We start from the raw sequence: 19,817 nt of genomic DNA, 5'->3' as shown, positions 1-19,817 counted from the left end.
GTTCAATAGGGAGAAGGTTGAAAGATAGGAAGGGAAATTTAAAAGTGTGGTTATGAAAGAAAATAAAAAAGGCAATGGGTAAAATGGAAAATATAATAAATTTAGAAGAACCTGAGAATATTATCAATACACATTAATAGTATAAAAAATATTAACAGATGGGTAGATGTCGTAGAATGGTGTATGTTACTTGATAGGCATGTAATTATTCTAGTAGCTGCGAGGATCTTGACGGAAGAAGAAAGGAAGCAGATGGAAAGCATATGGCCTGGGAGGATTGTATGGAATATGGGAAAAGATACATGTCCAGGGATTGCTGTGTTATGTTATGAAATAGTTAATGTCCTAGATTATACTTTAGTTTAGTTAGGTACAATAACTGTGTTAGATACAAGATAGAAGGAAGAGGTGTATAGAATCATTGCAATATATGCATATGTCACTAAGGAAGAAAGGAAATGTTTAAAAAATCTTAAATTATGTAGGAGTGAATATGGAAATAATATTGGTAGGAGATTTTAATTGTGGTTTAAGGAAAAGAAAGAAAGAAAGAAGGGAATGATGTTAAGGCAGTATATCAAATAATGAAAAGTGAAAAGCTTTACATATGGGATAATATACATTGGACTTATTTATCATTTATTTATTTATTTAGTTTACATTTGCTAACCAGGTTAGTCCAGCTGAGCGTTTGGCTCATTTTCAGTAACGACCCGGGGAGAAAAGCTCCACAGTGAGTTTTTTGAATTTTACATACAAACAGTTAAGAAATTATCATTTGCAACTAAACAAACAGTTAACAAGATAAGATTTACAATAAATCATGCAGGAAACACTCGGGTACAATGTCATTAAAGGAATAATGCATTCATAATTCCTGTTTGGTTATATACAGTCTAAGTACAAAAGGAAAATCATGGGGATGAAGTGGTTAAACAGTGAGAAAGCAGGGTAGAAGTTTATTATGACAGACAGAGCAGGAGAGGAAAATGAGGGAGAAGGAATAGAAGGGAAGGATATAGTGGGAGAACAGGTTAATAAGAATGAGAGGACTGATGGAGGGGGAGGTATTAAAAGTTGGGGTAGGGTAGTTTCAGGGAGGATGACTACAGTGGCAGGACCATTTGTTTGTTAGGTATCTCCGAGTGGCTAGCTTGAAATGCTTGGTATGGTCAAGGGACCTAGTTTCTTGGGGTAGTTGGTTCCAAGTTGCAGTAGGGTTATAGTTATAGAGTAACCATCCTTTGGTTTTGGATTTATAAATCCGTAGGAAGTCTTGGTCTGAGCTACGCAGTTTCCTGGTTGGGGAAAATTTAGATATAATAGATAGAAGGCTAGGACAGAAAGATGGTAGATAGAGGATGGAGTGGATAATTTGTAGTTGATGTAGTAGGAGCAAATGTGGAAATTCGATGCAGTCCAATTGTTTAAGGGATAAGCAATGGTGTGATATGTAGGTTTGGTTTGCAGCGAATCTGGCCACCTTATTATAGGTAGTTTCAAGTTTTATAATGAGTGTGGTGTTAAGGTTTGTGAATAATTGGCAGCTATAAAGAAGGGTGGGAAGAAAAAATGCATGGGAGAGAGTTATTATGGCTGTGTTGGTTAAATGTCTCTTGTTGCGATAAAGGAGTCCAAGTTTCTGGTGAGTCTTTTTGATAGAATTAGTGACTTTGAGATCAAATTTAAGCTGATAGTCTATTATGACTCCCAGCAGTAATGATAGTGTTATTGCTTGATAGGATGGGAAATGTAAAGAGATTAAAACAGAGATTCATTATTTTATAATATCTGATACTTTAAAAACTATAAAAGAAGGAACAAAGGAAACAGGTTTCTCAGACCATTTGGCTATATGGGTAGAAGCAAAGGAAAAGGATCAATATATAAGGACAGGTAAAGGTATCAAAAGATGTGGGTGAGGAGGAAAAGGAGGAATGAAAGGAAACTGATCGATTATGGAAAGATCATGAAGAAATGAGAATATTTTATGAAAATTGGACTGATTGGTGGTTAAATGTAAACAAAATATATAAAAAGTATTTTTTTAAATGTCAAATAATAAAAAGAGAGAAAGAAAAGCAAAAATATAGGTTTTCAAGTCAGAGAGTATTTACAGAAATATTAGGAAATTATACACATTTTTATGGAAGGGAGAAGAAAATATATGAAATGAACCAAAAGATGATTAAAAATGTTATATAAGCAAAGGTACTTTTTACAAGGGAAAGAATAAGTGGCTCTGTGTTTGAGTAAAATGGTGAAAAAAAATGAGATGGTGATAAGAAAATTGGAAAATAATGAAGGAGAAAAAGTGAATACATGAGAAAAAGTATTTAAAGTAATAGAGTAGTATATAAAAATATATTTAAGAAGACAGACAAAAGAGAGGCAAATAAGTAAAGAAGAGAATGAGATTATGGAAAAATGTAAGTATAGGAGAGCTCAATGAAATATTAAAAGATCTAGATATGGAGAAAGCTACAGGAATAGATGGAATTGAGTATTGTAGTTTTATAACATGAAAGAATGGCAAAACGTATATTTTGTAGAAGTATTGAATGAATGATTATAAAAAAAGGATAAATAAAAAAGAGGTATGTATGGGGGCCATGAAATTTATATGGAAGAAGGGGAAGAAGGAAAATATTAGGAATTGGAAATCAATAGTATTAAACAATACAGATTATACAATATTTATGTAAATAATAGGGAAAATTAGGGAAAGGTGTGGATAGATTGATGGAGCCTATGATTTTTGGGGAAAAAAATGAAAGGAAGACAGGATTTACTGTGGATATTAAGAGAGGTAATAGATGACATCATAAATAAAAAATGAAAACTAAAGTATTGGTTGGAGAATGTGAATAAAGCATTTGATAAAATACAATATGAGGAACTGTGGACTATATTAAGGGATGATAATGTAAGTGATAAAATAATAAAAGTTATAAGATCAGTATATGAGAATATTATTAAAATAATCTTAAATGGATGGTTAAGCAAAGAAATAGAATAGAGTGTGGGAAAACATTGACATCTGACATTGCCAACATCTTGGCTGACAGGGTCAGTGCAAATCCCCCCCCACCACCACCTACAGGGCCTATTACCATTCCAAGGGATTGTGTAAGTCCAATTATTACTGATACGTTGGTTAACAAGGCTCTATCTAAAGCTAAAAATATTGCCTCCATGGGACCAGATGGTGTCCCAGGCTGTGTCATATGCGAGCTCCAAAAGGAATTAACCCCGCATCTTAATACCCTGTTCAGTTTCAGCCTCTCCACAGGATATGTGCCCATAGAATGGCACACGGCAACGGTGGTCCTGCTACACAAGGGTGGGGCCACAACTGACACTGGGAACTACCGACCAATATGCCTAACCAGTCTGATCTGTAAGGCTATGGAGTGAATCATTATGGAACTCATAAATGGAGAGATTGGGAACCTCCAGTCGCTGGACCCCACACAGTTTGGCTTTGTCAAGGGCAGATCATGCCTCCTGAACCTGGTGGATTTCTTTGAGATAGTTACTCAGGCTATAGATAAGGGAAAGGAGGTACACACGGCTTACCTTGACTTTGCTAAAGCATTTGACACCATTCCCCATTCAGGTATTATTGATAAGCTCACCAGCCTGGGCATAAACCCTTACATCACAAGATGGATTGCAAACTGGCTTTCAGACAGATCCCATAAAGTAAGAGTAGTGGGATCTATGTCAGAATCCATACCAGTAACGAGTGGTGTGCCTCAGGGCTCTGTCCTGGGGCCCCTCCTGTTTGGCATATACTTCTCAGAAGTACAGGCAAGCACAGAAGGGCTGTGGCTGACTAAGTTTGTGGACGACTGCAAACTGGGTGCTATAATAGAGTCTCTGGCCAACATGGAGATCCTCCAGAAGGGCCTAAATGAGACTGATGCATGGTGTCAAAGCCATGGTCTCAAGCTAAATGCAAAAAAATGCGTAGTAATCCCCTTTGGATACCCGCAAACTACAACATAGGAGGTAATCCCCTGAAATCTGAAGAAGAAATAAGGGATCTAGGGACCCAAGCAGATAGTCAGCTTTCCTTTGATAACCATGTTGCCAAAGTGGTTAGAAAATCCTTCTATGTGACCCATCTGATCACGAAAGGGTTCGCATCAAGATCTAAGGATGTAATGGTGCCCCTCTACTCTTCCCTCATCAGACCCATTATTGAGTACAATGCACCAATTGGAATGTACCTGGCTAGACATCTCCAACAGCTGGAGAGACCACAGAGGTACCTAACCAAGAGGATTACTGGCCTCAAACAGTTGCCCTATGCAGCACAATTGAAAAAGCTAAGACTGTTCTCTGTTGCATACCTCTTTCTCAGAGGCGATCTCTGTCTAACATACAGAGCCATGTCCAACCCAGAATTGTTGAACATGCTCCATTTTAGCAAAACCAAATCTACTCGAGCTACACACTCTTTGGATATAAACCTCAACACAACAATGAATAGAACATGCTGGAGGGATAGATTCCCTTCGCAGAGACTTCCCTTACTATGGAACAGGGTCCCGATCTACATAAGGCAGAGCCCCTCACTATCGCTCTTCAAGAGGAACCCCGATGAGTGGATGGGTAACAGGAAGTTCACACCGGGGATCACACCAACAGCACTACTAGATAGGGGCCAAGGGTACTACCTGCTGGTACAAAGGTCTAGGGAACTATTAATGGGGCGGTGAATACCGCACAACGTGGCTGGGCTAATATATGCCTTCGGGCAGATAGCCCAGTACCAACCTATGAACCTACAAAAGACAAGCTTCTCCAGCAAGCAGTATCTTATTTGCATTATTTATGAATGTGATTGCAAATGCAATGAAGAGAGAGTTGAAAATGGCAAGGTATAGGATAACAGAGGGAATATATATTCCAGTTATTCTTACTTATGCAGACAATATAGTTTTAATAATTAAGAATAAAAAATGGATGGAACAAGGAATTAGGAAATTAAATACATACTTAAGTATGCTTGGTATAAGCATTAATAAGGATAAAAGTAAAGGGACTGGATTTATGGCTGAATTAGACGGTATTCACTTTAATGATGAACAGGTAGATATTCTAGGAATAACATTTGGGGTTAACATGAAGAATGAAACACAATGGGAGAGACTGATACAAAAGTTGAAAGTGATATGTATATTTCAGAGATCATATAGATTATTATATAAGAAAAAGGTATAATTAATAAACTCTATTCTGTTAGGTAAGATTGCCTATTTGGCAAGTGTATATGTCATCCCATCTAATTATGAAATAGAATTGTTATTGATTATACCTTCATTTATATGGGGTTCAAGACTAAATCCTGTGAGGAGAGGAATTCTGTATGTTCAGGAAGAAGAAAGAGGACTAAGGTTAATAAATCCTATACTCCATGTAGCTTTGCTGAATTTGTATAAAGTGTTGTGGTGATTAAAAGTAGAAAATAGGAGTGTAGTAAATGATATCCTGAAAAGAAAGTATAAAGATGTTTGGGAAAGTTTAAGATATGGGAAAAATGGAAGAATAACATAAATAATGAGATTAAAGAATATCAATATATTATTATAGAAATGAATAGGAAACGTAGAAAAGAACAGAAACGAGTGGTATGAAAATGTAATGAGGGAAAGCTATTATATTTAGGTTTGTAAAAACTTTAATAATGAAAAAAAATGCAATTTAAACAAGGCTTATATGGAGCAGAAAAGTATATGAATGTAAAGATTTTATGTGGAGGCTGATGGTAAGTAAACTGCCTGTTAAAGCAAATACGCCCTATAAAAGGATTCAAGAAAGGTTATGTAACTATTGTGGAGAAGTTGAGACGATGGAACATGTTTTCTTGAATTGCATGAGAGTAAGAGAATTGTGGGGAAAATTATGTGAAATTAATGGATAATTTTAAAACTGTGAAAGATATGAATATGATAGAATATGGGTATTATGGTAAAAAAAACAAAAAAAAAACAAAGAAAGTGAAAGAAACTGATAGAGTGTGGGGGAATCGTTGAAATATACAAAAGTTATATGGTGTTGCAATGTCAGATGTAATCAATTGTAAATAATGTATACAATGTATATATTGTATATAAAGTAAATAGTGTTATAATCAATAAAGAACCCCCTTTTGTTAGGTGCTGAGAGATATTTTGCATCCACTTCAGTTACAACCAATTCAAGCAGATGGGACCTCAGTTTAAAATCTCATTCAAAGGGTGACCCAATCAAGAGTTCAGCATCTCCCTAATGCTATACTGCAGTGTTAATAATCCAATCACCTGCAGTGGGAAGAGAACCCACAGCATGCTGGCCTATCAAACATCAAAGGAGACCTGTTGTGCACTGAGACTGCATTGATTGTGCTTTTAGTGGTCTGAAGCCATAGTTTCCACATTTAGATTTTGACAAGCGTGTCTAATCTGACTTCCTAAAGTATACTGATACACACCTCTGAAGTGATGGTGGAGATCAAAATAAAATAGTGTTTTTCTAATGCATATTTTGTATAAAAGCACTCCTCTATACCAGTTATTGGATGCAGTTTGAGGGAACATTTTAAAAGATACAGGGTGAGGACCCCAAACTGTAATTTTCTTTTCACATGTGTTTCACCAGTTCAAAGGCTATTTCCAAATAATGACTATAGATTCACAAGGACTCACATGCTTATGGGGAAACAATGCCCTAATATGGTCTTGAAGTGAAACAGCAGTCATTCTAGGATAAATAACATGGAAAAATGTTATTTGAAAATAATTATATTTTAGCTGTTATTGACACTTAAGACAACAATACATATTGATTGTCTACAGGAAACTTTCACCTGTGAGCATACTGCACCAAAGATCAAGAAATGGTAAACTTAAAACAATTGTTACATGAAACAAAAATGCAGCCAAGTTGTTTTTTTTAATGGCAATGCAATAACTAAACTTAAAACAAAAAGTAGGCTCAAATCACACTTCAGTGTCATGTGTAAATTTTGTATGAGATTCAAGGAATACTAACTGACAGATGGTGCCCTTGAAATTATTGTTTTAGTTTTACAGTAAAGGAAGACACCTACTTAAGTCACCCTGTTTCTCAAAGGATCCAAAGTGTGCTCAGAATCCCTGCACATTACACATGAAAATTACAGCTGAATGAACTTAAATGTGAATAAATGGGAATACATTTAGGGCAGTGTCTTACTGGCATCTCGGTTCAAAAACTCAGCATGAATGCATTTACATAAAGTTACACTGGTGAAATGTATTCTTTTCATTTTTAGACTCCTGACTTAATTTTAGAACTATACATTTGTTATGTTGGATACATACCTCTCAACTGTCCAGATTTTTGCAAAATGTCCAGATTTTTGCCAAATATTTTTTATCTGTTCCTCATAAAATTTATGTTTTCTGTCAAGTCACTGGCTAATTGTTGAGGATTTATTCAGAAAATAATAACAGACATTTGAGTTTCAGACTTTATATCCATCAGAAAATTCACGCTAATGCAAAATCTTTTATTTTATCAAATTTCTAAATTTGTAAGAGCAATATTTCAAAATTGTCCCTATATTTAGGCCTTTGTCCCCCAATTTTTTATGGCTTTGTCCAGATTTCTTGCTCTAAGTGGTTGAGAGATATGCAAGTTGGACATTCTAAAGGGTTACCTCTTGAAAGCATAATGCTTTGGTGCAGTCTGAATTTAAATAAAGTTAAATTTTATGAGGATTTAGAATAACCACTGTATGCTTTTTAGGCTATGTTTGCAGCTATCAACACAGTTATGAGCAGTTATCCTACATGGTTTAAATCCAAGGCAAACCACTTAGCAAAATGGATCCTAAATTAAATAATCAATTTTCTTACACCACTGTGCTAATGTGTTTTAAAAATCAACTTTTTATACCCTTTTTGGGTAAGGCAAAACATGTGCCATGTAGGATAAATGCACTAGTATACTAACACTCATCATGTGGCTTTTAAAATTAAATGCATTATTTATCATACTACTGTGTTATTTTTCCTGATCTAAAGCAGATACTAGATAAAAAAATCACATCAGCCTTTAAAACAAATAGAGAAAGCAATACTTATTAGAGTTTAGTAATTTATTAGAATTCCAAAGGTTTTAAATTCCATTTTCTAATACTTTATGTGTAGATGTTGCATGATTTTGTATCACCGTATCAGACTTGCAACCAGGTCAGAAAATGATCAAAAGTCCATACCATATATCCTTTTAACAAATCTGTTAACCACAGCCTCCAGCCAGGTATTGTCCTAGTAGAGTGGAGGACAGCAAAACTCATCCCTCTGTATAAGGGGGAACCATCAGCTGACCCAGGAAACTACTGACTCATAAGTCTGAATAGCCCCATATGGAAAGATATGGAAGGGATGATCATAGAGCTGATTAACAGTGACATAGAAAATCTACAGACATTCTAACCAGCCCAGTTCAACTTCATCAAGGGTAGGTCTTGCCTGCTCAGTCTGGTTGACTACTTTGAGAAGATCACTAAGGCCATGGATGAGGGTAAGACCGAGATTTTTTTTCCAGGACCAGTTAAAAAGGGACATTTGCTCAGATGGACTATCCCAGTTTAAAACCCAAATAAATAAGTAAATAAATAAATTAAATAAAAAGGCAGTGCTTCATAGCCATGTCTGTGCAATCTGCTTGTTCAGTCCTATGTAAAGCATTGTAACCCAATTATTTCTCTGTATGTACACACACACACACACACACACACACACACAGAGAGACACACACACACACACACACACACACACACACACACACACACACACACACACACACACACACACACACACACACACACACACACACACACACACACACACACACACACACACACACACACACACACACACACGCTCACAAACATAGCAGCTCAATGCACAATCAATAAAGGAACAAATAGGATGCATGTATATACGATAAACACAAAAAATATAGAGTTCCCAAATAGAAGCTGTAGTTAGCTTTTTAATACACAAAGCACACTTTTCTGTTTCATGGAGTAGGCTTTGTGCATTAAAAGTTAATTACAGCTTCTATTTGGGATCTGTATATTATATATATATATATATATATATATATATATATATATATATATATATATATATATATATATATATATATACATATATATATATATATATATATATATATATATATATATATATATACATATATAGATATGTTGTCTTCTTTGTACTAAGTAATATGCTACCCCATATACATATGCGACTTATATATTTAAAAGATGCAGACGATTGTGGGAAATCCTGACTTTTCTACCAGCTCCCTATCACAAGTGCGATAGTTGAAGTCGCAAGTCTCAATTGAATGAGAAATAAAGAGCGATTTAAACAACATAATACAGAAAGATGAAAGCCACTGGTACACTATGAAATTCATTTGTTGCAGTGGGGCTCCCCTAATATCGATGTTCATGCCCCATACAGAAAAAATGATTGTACCTCAGAGTAGGGTCACCATGAAGTACCATAATCTTTGACTTAGAATGTATAGCTCTTTCTCCACATTCACTCTTGAAGTGCCACGATTCCACAGATCATAATTATGGTACTTGGAATTTCAACAAACACTCCTTTCTATATCATTATTTAAACAAGAAGGGCACCCAAAAATTGAAAAAAAAATGTTTTTCAGAAAATTTTGAGAACTTTTCTGCATTGCTAATGCCTCTGTATCAAAGTAAATGGTTACTGTTATTTTCTAAGTTATTGTACCCCAAAATGATATGAAGGAGGCTGCTGTGGCTAACATTATTTTGTCTAGGAGTCAATGGCTTCACCTTCCTGATGTCATGTTAGGGGCAGCAGAACAAAATCTACATAATGAGGGGATGAGTTACTACTTTTCTGTCTCATCACTTGACAACGTTGCTGTGACTGCTGACTTTTCACTGCAAGTGTCAATCACCATTTTTAATTATTTCTCTTTGTTTGATTTTCATTATTGGCCATCTCTGTTGTAACATTTTAAGGAATATTTGAATGACAGGCCTGAAAATGTAGCTGAGTTCATTGTTCTTTCCAAAGTAACAACTGTAGTTCAGTGTTCAAGTGTGAGAAATCTGACCCTTGTGATTAATAAGTGTTACTTGGGTTGAGATGGTTTGTGCTGCATTCACAGTTTTAAATATTGCAGCAAGAATTAAAGTCTTTGATGTTAATCTTCTTTCCCCAACTCCAGAAAAAACATGCACTTTTGCAGAAATTGCACTAGAAAAAATGCAAAAATTGTTTACAGACAGAAAGCAAGAAGAGCTAGATTAACGCATTTGTCTTCTTTGTGGCACCAAGTTTTATTAAAGGAAAAGACATTTGCATCTGAAAACTAAGCTCGAAAACCTTGCCTTTGTTCAGACTCCAGGCTACACTATTTATCTGAGGATCATAGGTTCATGGGTGTGTACTAGGCTAATGGCCCTGGAGCCTTTACAAGCCTAGCCCATAAGATTACCCTGGTATCTTGCCACCCGACCTTAGTTCCCAGTGCCTCTGTCGAGTGATCCCCGGGGTGAATTTTTTATTTCCCATCCACTCATCAAGGTTTCTCTTGAAGAAGGCCAGTGAGGTGCTCTGCTTGACATGTATGGGAAATCTATTCCATAGCATGGGCAGTCTCTGGGTTATGAAACTGTCCCTCCAGCATGTTCTGTTGATTGTGGCAATGAGGTTGAGGTCTCTGGAGCATGTGGTGAGGAGGGATTGGGATTTCTTTAGATGTAGCATTTCTAACAGAGCTGGGTCAGACATGGCTTTGTAAGTCAAGAACAGATTACCTCTAAGTAGGCGATATCAGACAGAGAATAGTTGGAGTTTTTTAGTCTGTCCATATAGGACAAAGGTTTAAGGCCTAGGATCCTCTTTGTGAGGTACTTTTGTGGCCTCTCCAGTTGTTGCAGGTGTCTGGTGAGGTGCATGCCAAATGGGGCATTGTACTCAATGATTGGCCTAATGAGGGAAGAGTGGAGGGAGAGAATGACCACTTTCTTCCTGGATGCAAAACCTTTAGTAATGACATGTGCCACATAGAAGGACTTTCTGACCACAGGGGCAATGTGGTGGTCAAAAGAGGTATCTGTCAACCTGTGTTCCCAGATCTCAACGCCTTCTGTGTTCAGTGGACTACCATTGATGTGGTAATTCATGGGAACTGGGTTTTTTCCAAAGGGGATGACAACACTTTTTTGGCATTGTGCTTAAGACCATGGTTCTGGCACCAGTCACTGGTCTCAGTCAGGCCTTTCTGTAGGATGTCAACATCACTCTGGGAGTTAATAATAGCTTCCAACTTGCAATTGTCTGTGAACTTTGTCAGCCAGAGTCCCTTTGTATTGGCCTGGACTTCAGAGAAGTAGATACCAAACAGCAGAGGATCCAGGACTGAACCCTGTGGGACTCCACAAATGACTGGTCAGCAGTCTGACTTGGAGTTAGCTACTTTCACACTGTGGGTTGTACCTGTCATCTAGTTTGCAACCCTCCTAGTTATATAGGGGATGATGCCTAGCTTAGTGAGTTTTTCTGTGATTCCTGAGTGGGGAATGGTGTCAAAGGCCTTGGCCAGATCAAGGTAGGCTGTATGAACCACCTTGCCTTCATCCACAGCTCTGGTGACTGACTCAAAGAAGTTGACCCAGTTGAGCAGGCATGATCTACCCTTCACAAAACCAAACTGTGTGGGATCCAGAGTTTGGAGAGTTCCTATGTTTATTAGGTCCATGATGATGTGTTCCATACCTTTCCATATCAGACTCATTAGGCTAATGGGGAGATAGTTCCCAGGGTCTGTAGTTCCTTCTCCTTTGTGGAGAGGGATGACTGTAGCAGTGTGCCATTCGGTAGGGACAAAGCCTGAGATGAGGCTGTGATTGATCAGGGCACACAGGTGAGGTGCCAGTTCACTCTGTAGTTCATGTAGAACACAGCCAGGGATATTGTCAGGTCACATAGAAGCTGTATTCTTGGCCTTGGACAGTGCTGTTTTAACCTGTGCAGCAGTAATACTGGGTGCCTGGCAATCTACTGGTATTGTAACTGGTTCCTTGGGGGGGGGGTTAAAGTTGGCACTGAATCTGTCTGCCAGTATATTGGCAATATCTGTTGGCTCGGTTTAGGCAGTACCATTGTGCAGTAACTCAGATCAAATCTGTGTATTGCCATGGAGATTCTTTACATAACTATAGAAGACCTTGTGGCTGCCTTTACTATCTGCTGCAATTCTGTTTTCATATCTAGCTTTAGAGGATTTGATGAGGGATCTCAACTTTTTGTTGAGACTGATAAGGGAGTTTTTCCAGTCTTAGGACTTTACCTTATTCCGCATCAGTTTCCTCCTTCTGTTGTAGAGTTTGTTTATGGCAGGGGACCACTAGATTGGCTTCATTTTTTTGGAGGAGAGTGTCTTGGTTCTATTGGGTATGGTGAGATCCATGCATTTGTGTACGTGTTTGTACAGTGCATTGGTGTATGATTCGGCAGTCATGCAACTGATCTCCATTTGCATGGGTGCTGTGAAGTTAGCCACCTCTATTTTTAGTAGCCCAAAGTTAGCTTTGGAGAAGTTTTTCATGGTGGTTGCCTTTGTGGGGGGGGGGGGGGGTGGGAGTTGTAGGGATGTGGATTTCCAAGGTGATTTGTTTGTGGTCGGATTTAACAAGGGAGGGGTTGACTATTGGTGTAGAGCAATGCTCACCCATGTTAGTAATGACCAGGTCAAGGATGTTTCTACATCTAATGGAGGTAAGTACAAGCTGGTCAAGGGAATTGGAATTAATGAATTCCAGGAAATGTTGGGCAAGTGTATTGGTACATGAGTAGTTTTCCCAGTTAATGGAGGGGTAGTTGAAGTCACCCAATATGAGAGTGCTAGGTTGGACCTTATTATACTCCAGGGTGCTGCTGGCAATCTATAAATGATAATGCACATTTAAATGTCATTGTTTTCTTAATGGCTCTGTTGTTGGGTTAAGTGATCTAATTTAATTACTATGCCACTCTTAGTAGCTGCTGTGATGTAACAGATAAGATAGAGGCAGGAAAGAAAGGCAAACATAGGTTCATAGGTGCATAGGTGTGTAATAGGCTAATGGCCCTGGAGCCTTTACAAGTCTAGCCCATAGAAGTGTCCTGGCACTGTGCAGCCCAATGTTACTTCCCAGTGCCTCTATCAAGTAGAGCCACTGGAGTGATCCCTGGGGTGAACTTTCTATTTCCCATCCACTCATCAAGCTTTCTCTTGAAGAGGGCCAGTGAGGTGCTCTGCTTGACATGTGTGGGAAATCTGTTCCAGAGCATGGGCAGTCTCTGGGTTATGAACCTATCCCTCCAGCATGTTCTGTTGATTGTGGTAATGAGGTTGAGGTTTCTGGAACATGTGGTGCATAGGGACTGGGATTTCTTTAGAGGTAGCATTTCTAACAGAGCTGGGTCAGACATTGCTTTGTAAGTCAAGCAGAGATTGCCTCTTAGTAGACGATATCAGACAGAATAGCTGGAGTTTTTTGAGTCTGTCCATGTAGGGCATGTGTTTAAGGCCTAGGATCCTCTTTGTGAGGTACTTTTGTGGCCTTTCCAGCTGTTGCAGGTGTCTGGTGAGGTGCATGTCAAATGGGGCATTATACTGTATGATTGGTCTAATGAGGGAAGACTAGAGAGAAATGATGACCTCTTTCTTCCTGGATGCAAAACCCTTGGTAATGAGATGTGCCACATAGAAGGACTTTCTGACCACGGTGACAATGTGGTGATCAAAGGTGAGGTTGCTGTCAACCTGTGTCCCCAGATCTCTTATAATGCCTTCAGTGTTCAGTGGGCTCCCATAGATGTGGTAATTAGTGGGATCTGAGTTTTTCCTCAAAGGGGATGATGACACATTTTTTGGCATTAAGCTTAAGGCCATGGTTTCAACACCAGCCATTGGTCTCAGTGAGGCCTTTCTGTAGGATGTCTGCATCACTTGGGGAGTTAATAATGGCTCCTAGCTTGCAGTCATCTGTGAGCTTGGTCAGACAGAGTCCCTCCGTGTTGGCCTGGACATCTGAGAAGTAGATGCCAAACAGGAGAGGACCCAGGACCGATCCCTGTGGGACTCCACTCATTACTGGTTGGTAGTCTGATTTGGAGTCCACTACTTTCACACTGTGGGCTCTATCTGTGAGCCAATTTGCAACCCACCTAACGATATAGGGGTTGATGCCTAGTTTGGTGAGTTTATCAATAATTCCTGAGTGAGGAATGGTATCAAAGGCCTTGGTCAGATCGCGGTAGGCTGCATGAACTGCCTTACCTTCATCCACAGCTCTGGTGACTGACTCAAAGAAGTGAATCAGGTTGAGCAGGCATGATCTACCTTTCACAAACAAAATTGCATGACATCTAGAGTTTGGAGATTTCCTATATTTTTGTTAATCAAGTCCATGATGATGTGGTCCATAGCTTTAAATATCAGACTCATCAGGTTAATGGGGTGATAATTCCCAGGGTCTGTAGTTGCTCCCCCTTTATGGAAAGGGATGACTGTAGCAGTGCACCATTTGATAGGGACAAAGCCTGAGGTGAGGCTGTGAGTGAACAGGGCACACAGATGTGGTGCCAGTTCAATTTGTAATTCATGTAGAACACAAACACAGCCAGGGATATTGTCGGGTTCATGGAAGCTGTATTCTTGGCCTTGGGAAATGCAGCTTTAACCTGTGCTGCAGTAATGCTGGGTGCCAGGCATTCTTCCGGTATTGAGATTGGTCCTTTGGGGGGAGAGAAGGGTAAAATTGGCAATGAATCTGTCGGCTAGTATGTTGGCAATATCTGTTGGTGCAGTATAGAAGGTACCATTGTGCAGTAACTCAGAACAAATCTAGGTATTGCCGTGGAGATTCTTGATATAACTATAAAAGGCGTTGTGGTTATTTTTAGTGTCTGCTGCAATTCTGCCTTCATAGCTGGCTTTGGAGGTTTTGATGAGGGATCTCAACTTTTTGTTGAGGCAAGTAAGGAAATTATTCCAGTCTTGGGACCTCACCTTTTTCCTGCAACAATTTCTTCCTTCTTTTGTAGAGTTTATTAATGGCAGGGGACCACCAGATTGGCTTCCTTTTTTTAGAGGAGAGCGTTTTGGTTCTATTGGGTATGGGTAGTTCCATGCATTTATGTACGTGTTCGTACAGTGCACTACTGTATGATTTGGCAGTCATGCATCTATTTTCCATTGGCATGGGTGCTGTAAAGTTAGCTACCTCTGTTTTTAGGAGTCCAAAGTCAGCTTTGGAGAAGTTTTTCATGGTGGATACCTTTGCGGGGGTGTGGGGGGATATGGGTGAGATGTGGATTTCCATGGTGATTAATTTGTGGTTGGATCTAACCAGGGAGGAATTGGCTATTGGTGTAGAGCAATGGTTGTCCATGTTAGCAATAACCAGGTCAAGAATGTTGCTTCCTCTAGTGGAGGTAAGAGTGAGCTGGTCTAGGGCATTGGAATTGATGAATTCTAGGAAGCGTTGGACCAGTGAATTGGTGCACGAGTAGTTTTCCCAATTGATGGACGTGTAGTTGAAGTCACTTTGTATGAGAGTGTTGGGTTGGACCCTAATAGTTTCCAGGGTGCTTAGAAATGTGGAGTGAGAGTCTTGGGACATTTTGGGGACCTATAGCAGGCTACCAACTTAATCGCCATCTTACTCAATGTTAGTTGTACCTGGAGTATCTCAGATGCATTATGCTGGGCTACTAGTCTGGGGGTGTGCATATCCTTTATGAATATGGATAATTATTAAATTATGTTTTTTCTCCATGTGAAGTGTTTAGTCTTGTATTACAGGGAAGAAAAAACACTTTTTGGAAAGAAAAACTTGACTTTTGGGTGAAGTTCTCCTTTAAGCTTCTTCTGTTTTTTACTAGACTGGGGATATGTTCACTCAAATCCGAGACTACCTTTTCTGAGTGTTCTTGATTGTTCAAACTGATACTGCTGTGTACTCAAAAGCAGTCACAGATTAGCTCAAATCAGCCAAAGGAATAGATGTAGTGAAACAGGACAAAATGTGGTATGGGATAAGCTCTGGCAAACTCACATAATGGCAGTTACTGAAGCTTGGCTAGAACCACATATTTAAACAGTGAAACTATACAAGTTTAATTCATTTACAGACATAAGGTAGGGATGCATGCTTGCTGTACAACTCTCCCTGACGCTCATGTGACCCACAGATGGCAACTTTAGTCAAGAAAAGTAAATATATATTTATGTATATTATGTAATAAACCTTCATTTTTCTTATTTTGACAACATCATTATAGTCTAGCCATAATACACCTCTATTCCTTACATTCTAGAGAAGATACTAGAACAACCTACTTCTTTTCTTTTATGGAAAATACTCCTCTCCTTACCTATCCTATTCCAGCTTTCAGAACCCACCATCACTGAATCTCCTGCTGTCTTGCAACCTCTTGTTTCCTTCTTCATTGCTACATTCCCAGTACCTGACATCTATAAAACACAAATTCCCGTATTTAATTATGCTGCTTTTCAGCATATCCTCTATTCTTCCCCTCCTACTGTGCCATATTTCATCCTACCGTGACTCAATAACATATTGCAACATCTCTCCAACTCTGTCCTATCTCCCAACCACCTATCCATACTTCCTCTTTGCACTCTCCACACATTGCACCAAACCTTTTTAATACTGCCCCTCACTTTTATTCCAAATATAGGCTTATTAATTTGGGTCTATGTTCAGCTACCGAATGCTAAAAAAACCTGAACTGTACAACAGCGAAAATAAAACACTGAATCTCTATAGATGGCCAACAACACACACACACACAAACAGACAAGGTGGGGGCTACCTCCTCACAATCCCTAGCTATATATACCAACTCCAAGATCACACTACAGTGGAGAATAGGGAAAACTGAAAAGGTTTCCCTTCACTTACCTTTTGCATTGGGTTACTTCCTGGTTGTTGGGCAACTATGGCAATTCGATGAATTTTTTTTCGATGTTCCCATTGTTTAAGAATTGTCCCTTTCACTCTTTTAAATTCTTTATTTGGTGGTTCATGGTTTTTCATATTTGGTAGCTGAACATGGACCCGATTAATTGCACTTCAACTTAAACCAAAACAAAATTAAGTGCAAGAATCTTCTCCATAAAACAAATATGCATAATTCCCCAATATACTAAAATCCTTCTGGGAGAATGTATTCTCACTAATCCTGGACCTACCTATCACAATGAACACAACGATAATTCTGCTACACATACGTCTATAACCCAACAACAGCCAGTCCCTAACCCTGGTGATCTAATTTTTTCTGCAATAAATGTTAAGTATAAGAAATAAAACTACTGAACTACATGCCTGGATTATCCAACATAAGCCTGATGTTCTTGATGTAACTGAAATGTGGCTTAAACCCAGCATAAGTAATTCTGAAATTATACCTGCTGGCTAAAATATCATCTGTAAAGACCATATAAAGAGGAAAGGTGGTGGTATTGTTTTAGCATTTCCCAATACCTACCACATTTCCCCTTACAGCAAACCAGCACCATAATTCTGTTCAGCAGATTTTCTTATTGCTTTCCTCAGAATAAACAATTATAAATAAATATGCATAACTGTCCTTTATATCCCTCCTGGTGACAATACAGCTATACTGCGAGATATTCTACATTGTAAATCCTAAACATTTCCATAATAAAAAATATTACTTGGTGATGTGAATGCCAGTTGGTTGGACATAAACTCTAACTCCCCTACATCTACCAGAGCTTATATGGTTTCACATAACTAATTAATAGCCCCGCACATTATAACAAGACATCAAATTCCCTATTAGACTGGATCCTAGTAACAGACTCTAGCAAATACTACACCACAGGTACAATGTAAGACTCTCTCAGTGATCATCTCCCAATCTTTACAACAGCATACTTATAAAACAGCACATCACCTTTCCAAGTTTAACCCATAACTGTTCATTACTACACTATCATCTATTAAATGGAACTTCCTTAAAATTCTCCCCTTAAACAATGCTGTAATTTAAATAAATACAGCTTTTCTAAATATCCAAAACAGCCTTGCACCTCCTAGAAGGAACAGACTGAAAACAAATAATGCAATTTGGCTATCCAAAAGAGTAGATAAATACAAAACACCTCAATATCTTGAAAACTTCATAATGTTCCACAATCATACTAAAAACAAATAACCGAAGGCATAAAACAATACTACAATAACATTAAAAATAATACCAAACACAACTCTAAAAAGTTTTGGACATCCATTAAAGAAATATTACATCCTAGCCAAAAAGTCAACCCAAACCCCTCTCCCGATAACTCAACAATTGAAACTGCAAAACAGTTCAATTATTATTTTATAGATAGTATAGCATCTCTACCCAAGGATTCCTCAACAGCTAATCCCAACCCTGCTCAAAACCCACATATCACCGCATTCACTTTCACCTTCAAAACTATGCCAATATCTTATACAAAACTACATAAAACTACTCTTAAAGAAACTTAAACCATGCTCTTCTTCAACTGATGACCTTCCAAGCGAGTACCTAAAAATCGCAGCCAATAGCATTACTTAGTCTGTCTCAATCCTTATAAATAGGTTAATCCAGAAATCCCACATTCCCTCTCTCTGGAAGAAGTCACACATTATCCCTCTGCACAAAGAAGGAAACTCAACAGACATGAATATATTTAGACCTACAGCAATCTTATCTCTCCTTGCCAAAATATTTGAAAGATATATTCAAAAACAATTGCTAGACTATCTCCTGCAGGAAGAACTCATATCCCCTACACAACATGACTTCCAACCATCTCACAGTACTAGAACTGTCCTTCTAACCTATATAGATACTGTCAATAAAGCTAGAGATAATGGCAAACTAGTCTCTTCCTTATATCTAGATTAGTCTAAAGCCTTTGACACAGTTTGTCACAGCAAACTTCTTTTTCAAATGTCCTTACTAGGTCTCTCTCAGCCCACCCTCCAATGGTTCAAAAGCTAACAGTCCAATAGGTATCACACAGTAAAATGGCACTCTACTCTCTCTTCTTAGTTCCCAGTCACCACCAGTGTACCTCAAGGCTCTATCCTTGGTCCCCTCCTCTTTACCATTATCACCAACACTCTCTACACTTTCGCACAACAGGCCACCCTAATGCAATACGCAGATGATTCCACTCTCATTTGCACATCTGACAATGCAGTACACCTCCAAAAAATTATTCAGCAAGCTTTAGTAGCCAGTGAAACATGGCCTCGTAATGCACAGCTCATGCATAACCCAAAAAAGACCAAACTACTACTTTTTTCCCTAAATCCCACTCTCATGAAAAAACTAAATCTAAAGTCCTCTCTTTTGATAATACAACCACTGAAGTCACTTCTTATAGAAAATTATTAGAAGTGGTAGCGGATGATAATCTTACATTCGACCTGCATATACAAAATTGCGTAAGAAAAACTCATCAAAAACAAGGTATGCTTTACGGAGCCAAAAACTTTCTCACCAATGCAATTAAAACTACACTTTCCACTATTTATCTCTTTATCTCCCCTTGACTCTTCTTTATGGTGCTCCCATCCTTACTAATCTCTAGATTTCACAAAAACTGAAGCTTGAGCAATGCTATAACAAAGTTGCTACCCCTTTCAGAACTGACCACTGTATAGCACGGAAAATCCTAAATTGGTTAGAACT

The 19,817-nt window shown here is 38.3% G+C and overlaps 1 protein-coding gene across 1 annotated transcript in view; it reads right to left on the bottom strand.

Annotated features, from left to right (window-relative positions):
- Window positions 1-17,155, bottom strand: part of LOC122801177 (calsyntenin-2-like) — an 843,582-nt gene extending 826,427 nt beyond the window's left edge. Inside the window, exon 1 of the mRNA XM_044070740.1 lies at window positions 17,021-17,155. Within this exon, the coding sequence (XP_043926675.1) occupies window positions 17,021-17,155 (135 nt within the window). The remainder of the gene's footprint in view (window positions 1-17,020) is intronic.
- Between the last annotated feature and the right edge of the window lie 2,662 nt (window positions 17,156-19,817).

The sequence above is a fragment of the Protopterus annectens genome, chromosome 4.part1, assembly GCF_019279795.1.
Source record: "Protopterus annectens isolate FY-2018-M chromosome 4.part1, PAN1.0, whole genome shotgun sequence".
In the NCBI taxonomy this organism is placed as follows: domain Eukaryota; kingdom Metazoa; phylum Chordata; order Ceratodontiformes; family Protopteridae; genus Protopterus; species Protopterus annectens.
Note: the sequence above shows the minus strand (reverse complement) of the source record. Positions and strands in the feature narration are given on the sequence as shown.